The sequence below is a fragment of the Muscardinus avellanarius genome (assembly GCF_963383645.1).
Source record: "Muscardinus avellanarius genome assembly, chromosome: 11".
NCBI lineage: Eukaryota > Metazoa > Chordata > Mammalia > Rodentia > Gliridae > Muscardinus > Muscardinus avellanarius.
The window spans coordinates 91,857,947-91,868,458 of NC_137797.1; the positions used below are offsets into that span (position 1 = coordinate 91,857,947).

At 48.6% G+C, this 10,512-nt stretch overlaps 1 protein-coding gene across 2 annotated transcripts; it reads right to left on the reverse strand.

Moving 5' to 3' along the window:
• Nucleotides 1-1,994: 1,994 nt before the first annotated feature.
• PEX26 (peroxisomal biogenesis factor 26) lies at nucleotides 1,995-10,255 on the reverse strand (the record flags this gene model as incomplete). 2 transcript variants are annotated; one of them, XM_080706088.1, is made up of 5 exons in its annotated part: nucleotides 1,995-2,098; nucleotides 5,800-5,946; nucleotides 7,890-8,185; nucleotides 8,812-8,952; nucleotides 10,029-10,255. In XM_080706088.1, the coding sequence occupies 5 exons, from the start codon at nucleotides 10,250-10,252 to the stop codon at nucleotides 1,995-1,997; spliced, it is 912 nt and encodes a 303-aa protein (XP_080562214.1). The 2 variants fall into 2 exon arrangements, with proteins under 2 accessions (XP_080562214.1, XP_080562213.1); XM_080706087.1 differs by lacking the exons at nucleotides 1,995-2,098; nucleotides 7,890-8,185 and having other exon boundaries at nucleotides 5,805-5,946; nucleotides 10,029-10,252.
• Between the last annotated feature and the right edge of the window lie 257 nt (nucleotides 10,256-10,512).

The window sequence follows — 10,512 nt, forward strand, 5'->3', positions numbered from 1 at the left end:
GGGCAGTTGCCTAAGGAATACAGGCCCCACAGAAAAGTGGACACGTTCCCCAAAACCCACTCCTAAGGGGCCTCAGCTTCCAGAAGAAGCTGGGCTTGATCCTGGGGGTCTTGAGAGTCACTTAAGAATTTTCTCTAAGGTAGTAAATGGACCCGATTTTCATCTTAAGTACTCTTTCTAAGCCAGGTATATGACCCCCAGCTACTCAGGAGATTGAGGCAGGAGGACGCTTGAGCCCATGAGTTTGAGACCAGCCTGGGCAACATGGCAGGACCCTATTTCAAAGAAAAGAAAAAAAAAATTTTTTTTAAAGAGGGATCTCAAACCTTACCCGGCTCCCTGTTCCTCCCCTAAGGTCCTAAGCTCCATTTAAAACTTTTTTATTTATAATTTTTGGTACTGGGGATTGAACCCAGGGGCATTCTACCTCTGAGATATACCCCCGCCCTACTTATTTATTTGTTTATTTATTTATTTATTTTAATTTTGAAACAGGGTCCTACTAAATTGCTTAGGCTGGTCTTGAGCCTGTAATTCTGTCTCAGCCTCCCAAGTACTGGGGTAATAGGTGTGTGCCACACGCCCAACTGCTCAACCATTTCAAGTTTACTTTAGAAAATATCTATTTGTTTCCTATGGAACTGGACCATGCTAGGGATTTAGATTTAATTATAAGGGCCTGTAAAATTTTCCTTTTTAAAGAGAAGTTGTTCTCACAATCCCTGAGAGGCCACCAACATGAAGCAGTAGCACCTTCTGTGTCCTTGACCTCAACACAGAGGTGGGCCCGGCGCGGGCAACCTGCTTGGCCTCCGGGCGCACAACGGCTAGCCCAGATGGACACCCTCCATGATCCACACAGCACAGTGGCGACTGCAATTACTTATACAGAAACTGTCAGATTCTGGTAGCAGGTGAAAATGCATTTCATCTCCTGCTGATCGGGGCTCCGGGGCTTATTCCCTACCGGTTTACTACAGTCCACTGCCTTCAGAAGCCACGATTCCCCTCGCCCAGCCCTCACCACCCTCCCAGCTCACCTGATTACCCAGTTCCATTTTCAGCTCATCAGCCTCCGAGGCCGGCCTACTTTTCAAGGCCACATGAGCAGAAAAACTTGAGTATTATCCAAACCACAGAACATAATTAGGACACAGGACACAGAGTGGGCAACGCACCACGCATGCACCAAGGAGGGGCAACAGCCCTGGGGCCAGGTGCGGGGTGGGAAGGAAGGGGATGGGGAAGTGGGCAGGGACACCCGGTGTAACGGACCAGGGCTGGCCACTGACACACTGGAAAACTGAGCTGAGACCACGCCAGGTAAGATCGCTTTACCTGCGATAAGGGCTGGGCGGTCTCACTTTGCTCTCCGGAGTCAGGAGTCACATGGGTGGTTCTGAAAGCCATGCCCCAGCCCAGGCAGGGGGAGCCCTGCGCCCTCGGAGGAGCATGGGAAAGGCAGCTCAATGGGACATCCTAACTGGTCTGCGGAGAGGACCCCAGAAGAGCAGCTCTCTGATCTCGCTCTAAGGAATGTGCTGCCCTGTGGGGTGATTTTCAGAAATAAGTTTTTCGAGGAAGTGAAAGGCTGAGGGTTACTTCACCAGAGTTTTTCTGAATTTCCACCTCCATCAGCATCCTAACCTGGAAAACTACCCCCTGCCTTTGCCAAGAAAATGGGTGTTTTGGGGACACGCTGCCTGCCCCCCAGCACCTCCTTTCCAGGGGCCTCTGGGTGCTAGAGGATGCAGTTCTGGGCAGCTTTGCCCTCTGGCCCCACTTGGTTTCCACGTCCTCCACCAAGTCAAGCACTGTGGGGTGCAGAAAGGGGGGCACAAGAGCAGCCAGGGCCAGTTCACCCGCCTCTGCCTTCTTCCTGGAAGGAGGCTGGCTCCACTCCCCCAGGGGCCCAGCCGGCCTGGGGGACAGAGCTGCAGTGTGTCTGTTGTGGCAGGTGGGGATGAGAGGCCTTAGTGGGCAGGGAAGCCCGCTCAGTCACGCAGGGGGAGCTGGTGCAGGCGAGCAATCGTGGCCTTCCAGATCCGGTGGAAGAGCTGTGCCAGCTGGTAGAGGAAGGGGAGGGAGGAAGGAGAGGCTGCGGGAAGAGAGAAAAAGCCGTGAACATCCTTGCCTCGTGGCCCTCTTCACTCCGCCTGGCCCTCAGGACTCCGCCACCTGGGAATGGCGTGTGGATGATATGTGGTGGCTCTAACACCCCTGCAGGAGCCGGGCGCGGTGGTGCACGCCTGTAATCCCAGGACTTGGGAGTCTGAGACAGGGGAGTTGCAGGTTCGAGGCCAGCCTCAGCAATGTAGTGCAACTCTCAATAACCTAGCGAGACCCTGTTGCAAAAGAAAATGTTAAATGGTGCTGGGGGTATAGCTCAGAGTTAGAATGTCTCTAGGTTCAATCCCCAGGATCAAAAAATACAATAATAATACTTCCGGGAAGATGGCGACCGAGAAAAGCGGGGCTTAAGAGCCCTGCTAACAAAAAATCTCCATTACCACAAAATCAGCGACTTTCATAGCCAGAAAACACCATCACCAGTGAAACAAAAAATCACCAGGCTCCAGAGAGAAAGCGGACTGAGAACAGAGCCACAGAGGAGATAACCGGCCTTGCGCCCGAGGACGCGGCAGACGCGGCAGCAGCGCCATACTGCCGGAGGCACCGGCGAATTCACGGGACGGCTACAGCAAGCCGAGGTGAGCCACTGCGGAACAGCCAGGCGGGATTTCTCGGCGCAGAGAGCATCTAAAGCTCCCAGTGGCCGAGCTCAGCACACGCTGCAGGGATTCAGAGTAGAAATCAAAATCAAGAAGAAAAACGCCAGCCCCATAGCCGAGGGCGTAGCAGCGGCGCCATATTGCCACCGGCGGCGGCAGCAGCAGCGAATTCAGCGAGGCCAGTACAGCTACATCTGCGTACTCAAGAACAGTGAGTCAAATTGCAGGCCACAGAGGAGAAATCCCAGTACTGTACTCCCTGGGACTTGACCCAGTGGGGGAGGGGCGGTGGCAGAGATATCACACCATAGGAGAACGCCCAACCTGGCACCCCCCACAGTCTAAAGCAGCCTCTATCGACTCTCTGGGTCGGAGACTCTGTGATAAAACCCAGTAAAGGAGTAGTGGGGTCCGAGATACTACTGACTCGAGATCCAGAGCACCTTAAGGGAAGTCATAGTGACCCAAGGGAAGAACCCAGAGAAGGCACAAACATCGGAAATCATGGGAAAGAGGAATAATACTGGAGCAATTAATGCCCACAATCCCAAAACATCAGAACCCGATAAAACAGAAAATCAGAGATTTCTAGAAGATCAAATCAGGAAAATAACTGTAGAAATAATAGAAGTGCTTCGAAAAGAACTCAGAGAGAGCCAAAAGGAGATAAAGGATGCAATTAATGAAGTAAAGGCCTCAATTCAAAGCACAAACAACCGATTGGAACACATGGAGAACAGAATCTCGCTCTTAGAAGATGAGCAATCCAAAAATGAACTCATAGTTACTAATCTAGAAAAAAATATCCGACAGCAGGAATCTGATATTGAAGAAATATGGGCCCATTTTAAGAGAGCTAACCTAAGAATAATTGGAATAGAGGAGGGAAAAGAAAGTGAAACCAAAGGGATCAACAATCTCTTCAAAGAAGTAATAGCAGAAAATTTTCCAAACATAGAGCAAGAGGTTGATACAAAGGTCCAGGAAACTTATAGAACTCCCTTTAGACAGGATCGGAGAAGAGGATCCCCACGCCACATAATTATCAAAATGACCAATGTGGAAGCCAAGCAGAGAATCTTAAAGGCAACAAAAACAAAGGGCCAAGTGACATTCAGAGGCAAACCAATTAGAATCACTCCAGACTTCCCAAACCAAGTCATGAAAGCCAGAAGGGCTTGGAGTAACATACTCCAAACTCTGAAAGAAAACAACTTCCAGCCAAAAATTTCCTACCCAGCAAAACTTTCTATCAAATTAGATGGAGAAATAAGAAGCTTCCATGACAAACAGAAACTGAAGGAATTTATGTCTTCAAAACCAGCACTAGAGAAAATACTCAAAGAGATTAACTACAAAGAAGAAATAGGTAACACACACCAGAACCAGAGAAACAAGAGTTTCCATCCAACAGACAATTAAGATTGGTTATCTGTGGAGATTCATTATTTATGTTAGTCTTTTACCTATCTCTAAATGGTATTGTTTGCCTTTATTGTTGTTAATTTTTAGGATTTCTAGTTGGAATATTAATATACCTTCAGATATAGCAATTGGAAATATTTTATCCCATTCTATTAGTAACTGTTAACTCTGTTTACATTGTCTTTGGATATACAATTTTTTTATTTTTTTATTTTTTAGGGAGTCTGTATACTCCTCTGTTGCCTGTGTCATTGAAATCATAACCAAGAAATCACTGTCAATTTCAATGTTGTGAGGTTTTATGACCCAGATTTTCTCCTAAAAGTTTATAGTCTTAAGATTTGTATTTAGGTCTATTATCTATTTTGAGTTAATATTTGTATATGGGATTAGGTAAGGGTCCAATTTTATTCTTTTCCATGTAATTATTACTTTTTAACAATATTTAGTTAAAAGATTATCATTTCCACCACCAAATGTTCGTGGAAACCTTGTCAAAAATAACTTGACAATATAGGGAAGAATTTAGCTCTAGGCTTTTATTTAACTCCAATGGTTTATATATCTGCCTTTAGAATAGTACTACACTGTTTCAATTATTGTAGCTTTATATGGTTTGAAATCAGAAAATATATATCTTCTAGCTTTGTTCTTTTTCAAGATCGTTTTGGGTACCTAGACTCCATATTCCATATTAGGATAGATTTTTTTCTGAAAAATAAATATATAAATATATGATAGTTTCACCTAAAAATAGAAAAAAATATTATCTGGTAAGAAAGAAAGCAAAAAGAAATATTGAAATGTTATCTTTAAGTCATCAAAAGCTTGGTATCAGACAAATGAAACTGTTATGTGAGATTATCATTTTTAATTTTAGATAAATTGCCATAATACTAGATGTCAACTACTAAGCCAAGCATGGGAGGGAGGGATAGGGAGAGAATGGGGTGGGGATTGGGTGGGGGCTGACTGGGAAAAGTGTGCATGTATGTCTACAAAAGTATGTATCCTACTATGATGTATGAATACAGTGCACCAATAAAAATTTAAAAAATAAAAAAATACAATAATAAATAAATAAGGCACACATTGGCACCTCGTGTTATTTGCATCCTCCTCGATAATAAGAGGTGTTTTCTCCATTTGAATTACAGCAACCTTCGATTTGCTAAGAAAAAGATCCAGGTTTAATCTAACTTTTTGTGTGTGGTGCTGGGGATTGAACCCAAGGGTATTCTACCTCTGAGCTATACCCTCAGCCCTATATATGTTTTATTTTGAAACAGGATCTCACTAGATTGACGACAGTCTCACTACTTGTTGAAGTTCTCCTCAAACCTGTGATCCCTCGGTCTCAGCCTCCCAAGTCCTGGGATTGAACGTAAGTGTTACAAAGCCTGGCTTAATTCTTTTTTATTATTTACATACAAAAAAACTAGTAACCATAGATACCTCTAGGGAAGTAGGGAATTTTTTGTCATTTTTGTTGTTGTTTTTTGGTTTTGTTTATTTTTTTTTTTATTTTTTATTTTTTTTGGTGGTACTAGGATTGAACCCAGGTGCATTCTACCTCCAAACTACACCCACCCCTGCTGATGTCAAGAACCCCTTCCCCAGGAAGCGGAGGGCTGTCACTCACCTGGATCAAACCGTACCACGAAGAGGCAGAGAATCAAGGCGGCCAGAAGGCTCTTTTTGAAGGACAGAGAAAGGAAGTGGCTCAGAGCAGAGTCCCAGAGCCGGCGAAGCAACATCAGCAGCGACAGGAACTTTTTGGAGAACGAGCCTGGTGGGGGAACAGAGAGCAGCTTCAGAGCAGGCTGGGAGACTCGGTCTCCCTGGCCCTCCGCTCTGAGGGCTGAGTTGAGCAAAGACGTCATGAGGATGATTTTCTTGCATACTGATGAAGTAGGTAAAAGCAAATTCCAAAAGCTCCAAACATGCCTTGAGGCAGACTTCACCACTACCGTGCCCTGTGCAGGCAACACCTACTCAGCTGGGAAGCCTGGCATCTCTGGTTTCTCCTTCAAGGGCCTCGTTATTTTGCAGTGTTCTCTATAATCTGGCCTGTGACACTTGCATAGGGTAACACGGAGCCACACCTCTCTCTCTCTCTCTCTCTCTCTCTCTCTCTCTCTCTCTCTCTCTCTCTCATGGTTCTGGGGAGCCAGGACCATTCTACCTTCAAGCTATACCCCAGCCTGATTTTATTTATTTGGAAATAGGGTCTTGCTAAGTTGCAGAGAGCCTCGCTAAATTGCTGAGGCTGGCTTCGAACCTGCAATCTTCCTGTCTCGGCCTCCCAAGTACTAGGATTACAGGCGTGCGCCCCCACACCTGGCACAGAGACACATTTCTAATGGTCACATGAATGCAGGGAAACAAGGGGGCACTTAATACATACAGCAAAGAATTTAAAAGTCTTGGGGCTGTGAATATAAGTACAAACACTACCAGCCCAGAGTGACCTGGACTTGCCCACAAACCCTTCTTCCCACCCCTCCTCCCCAGGAAGTGCAGGAGGAGGAGGGCCCAGCAGCCACTAATACTCCCTGAGGCCAACACAAACAAAGAAGGGATTCTACCTCAGCATGTTCCTGCTTTTAAGCACACAGAGAAAAGTACTTTGGAGACAGTTTCCTAATTAAACTGAAGGACCTTCACATAAATTAAAATAAATTAAAAAAAAACAGGAACAGGCTTATTCCTTGTGCTACTGAGAGAAACAGGGATCAATGAATAAAGATCACCAGGCGAAAATTTAAATTCAGCATCATAAAGAACTTCCCTCCAGAACTGTCCTGAGACGGGATGCACGGCTTCAGGAGACAGTGAGTGTTCTGTCTTTGGAAGTATTCACACATGAACTCTAAGCAAGAGAGGTGAGAGGGTTCAGGGGCCAGGGGAAAGGTCAGGAGTCCAAGGCCTTTATAAAGACCCTTATAACTGAGCATGGTGGTACACACCTGTAATCCCAGTACTTGGGAGGCTGAGACGGGAGGATCGCAGGTTGGAGGACAGCCTCAGCCACTTAGCAAGAATTTCAGCAACTTAGGAGACCCTGTTTTTAAAACAAAAAATAAAAAGGGCCAGGGGTATATCTTAGAGGTAGAATACCCCTGGTTAAATTCCCAGTACACCCTAAAAAAAAGTCCCTTATGGCTGAACAACTCTCACGCCTACCCCTCTGTATAATGCTAGCTAGAAACCATTGTGCAAAACTGCGTGCTAATGGGAAGGGCAGAACTCAACTGAAAAGCTCTAGTTACGTGAAGGCAGACAGAAGGCTGGGCACAGGGCCCCAAGGCTGAGAGTTTATTTGGTAAGTCAAGCTACCCCCGAGTGCATCTCAGCTATGTGTGTATTGGGGACAACATTTAAAGAAAGAGCAATATCCCACCCTGGCCCAGCACGGCGCAAGTGAGAGCTCTAGTGAGAGGACCCCCGGGAGATGACCAACTGGACCTTACAAAGAAGGTGACTTTCAGATGACAGGAGTCACAGCGCAGAGACCCAGCAATACCTCCCTGCTGGAGATGCTCCTGCTCCCGCCAGCTTCCGGGGGTCTGGTTTGGCTTTGCTAACAACTCAACAAGACTCCTAGCCCATAATTCAAGTGTTATTCATACAAGGAATTACTCCCCAGCTCTTAGAAAAGCCATGAAGGACCCAAGGTGCCTGGAAAGTCCACAACTCCACTCTATGGAGGCCACAGAGGCACAATCTTACCTTCCTGGCTCAGCTTCTGGGCCTCCTGGCAGCTCGACTCTCCCTGTTTCTGCTGTTGTCTCGCGGTATGAATGGCCCGGAGCGCGTCTAGCCGCTGCTCCTCACCAAAGGCTGCAGAGCCCACCACAAGCTTTTCGGCCTCTGACAGGCGGCCCAGGGGCAGCAGCACCCGCTGCAGGTGGAGTCCAGCCAAGGCTCCATATTCGGGAAGGCCCTGGTTGTCTGGGTCTTGAAGCCAGGCATTGACCACATCCAGTATGGCTCCAGGCTCTTGCATCTTGCTGTACAAAAGTATGCTGCACCCCAAACGGTACACCCCCCCAAGAAAGAAGTCAGTGCTCTGTACCTGGTGATTTCTCCTACCCACCCCTCCCATGTCCCCCAGCCTTTCCCTATGGAATGCTGACACTGGTAAAGAATTAGGAAGCCGGGCGTGGTGGCACACACTTGTAATCCCAGCATTCAGGAGGCAGAGACAGGAGGATCGCAGTTCACGGACAGCCTCAGCTACTTAGCAAGGCCCTCCGCAACTCAGTGAGACCCTGTTTCAAAATAAGGAATAAAAAAATAGGGCTGGGAGTGTAGCTTGGAGGTACAATGCCCCTGCGTCCCATCCCCTGTACCACCAAAAAAAAAATTAATTAATTAAATTAGGGATTCCTAGGAAGTAGCAGGTGGCTCTGAGCTCATCCCACTTCACTCCGATATCCTTTCTCTTCCTTCTCTTCTTTTCCTCTATCCCACTCCTATACTCCTCCTTCCTCCTCCTTTAACAATATGTTTTGAGGTCTGAAAAGGGGGCAGGAATTGGCTTTGGAGGGACAATGGTGAGGAACGGGTTAAAAGAGGAAGTATTAGATCCCAATTCAGAAGAAAATCCTCTTGTTCCTGCAGGGACCCAGTGACAGCAACAAGGACCTACCACAGCTCCAGGACTTTGGGGGGTAGCTTTTCAGGGACCTGGTAATGCCGCAGGACCCAGGAGAGGACTTCCCGCCACCGATCCATTTCTGCCAGGGCCTGGATTCCCACAACACACAGCGAACATTTCACCTCCAAGGAGCTGTGAGCAGAAAAACCAATTCCAGTTTAGAAAAGGTTCCCTTTCACCTCCACCCTGGGACGATTCTTCTCCAGCTCACAGGTTAGCAGCCACCACCTCTGTCCTCCCGATCTGTTTGCAGCCAGGTCTCATGGGCAACCCTTCACTCCCACCAAACCTCTTAGAGGGAACTCAACTCTCACCCAGCATGCCCGTCTTTGGACTCAGGTAAGATCAGGTTGAATGACCAGAAAGGGGGATCCTGAAGGACCATGCCAATGTACAGTACAGACCCCAGGCTCAAAGAGCTGGGGTTAAGTATGCTTAGTGAAGAAATGAGCCTGGAGCAAGGCCTCTGGCTACATATGGGTCTAGGAACTCTGTGTCTGGCCTTTTAGAATCACCTAGGAGGTACCTCCAGGCGTCCAAAAGCAAAGCCTCCAACCCTCACTGCCCCTTAAAAAAAAAAAAAAAAAAACCTAAAAGCCCAGCCAGGGCTCCCCAAGTCATCCTTCTTTGGGGTTCACTTTGAATATTCAACCCAGCACTTCCTGGCGTTCCCTCACTTTTAAAATTCACAGAGAAATGGTGCCCTCCACTGCCAAAGGAGGCTGTGGGGCTCAGAAAAGTAATGCAGGCAGGACCCAGGCTTTCTCCAGATTAACTCTTTATTTGGATCCTTCAGCGAGACCAGAACACTCATCCCGCCTGGACCCAACTCCCTGTGATCAGCCAAGGTCAGGAGTGAACAGCTGGGGATGAGGGGTCCTAGGGGAGAACCGCACCCGCTGCTTCCTGAACCTGTTTAGTGCTGAACACGTGATACACATTCAACCTCCCCATGATGCCATTCCACACCCGGAGCAAGGAAACGGCTGTGGGGCTACACGATCCCATCACTTCGCCTTTGTGCATCGCCTCAGTTTCCCCCTCTGCAGCATGGTCACAGGATGAACAATCAGCTTCTCAGGAAAGAAGCACTATGAAAGCCTGATGTAAGTAAGACTCCTTGTGGTCAATCTGGCCAAGTCAGAAATCCCGCGACCTGGATTCCCTCCCCCAGGAGGACCGGGGAAAGCACCGAGCCCAGCACGTACGCGCCGCCGGGCTCCTCGGCCGGGGCGGGGCTGGCCAGGCTCTGCCAGGCGCGCTCGCAGGTCTGCAGCGCCCCGTGGAAGTCCAGGTGCACCACGAGCAGGTCGGCCGCCTCCTCCAGCAGGTGCACCGCGGGGGCCGGGGGCGCGCGCGCGGGCTCGCTGCTCCGCAGGGGGCCCCCCAGCCCCTTGAGGGGGGCGGCGGAGAACGCCGCGTCGCTCTTCATGGCCAGCCGGGCTCAGGCCCGTCCCCTCCGGCGTCCGAGGGACCGTCTCTCTGGAGGCTGCGGGTTATACCCGGTCCTGATCGGTTCCTGGAGAAGGAAGAGGAGGAGGCCAATCTAAGGCAACAGGTACCCGGGACCCAGTCCGCTCGCGGGACTTGCAGAATCGCTGCATCCATGGAATACCTACGCTGCTCTGGCCCACGACTCTGCCCGAATCAGCTCAGCCACGCAGGGCCCCTTTTTGGCTCTGATCGAAGAGC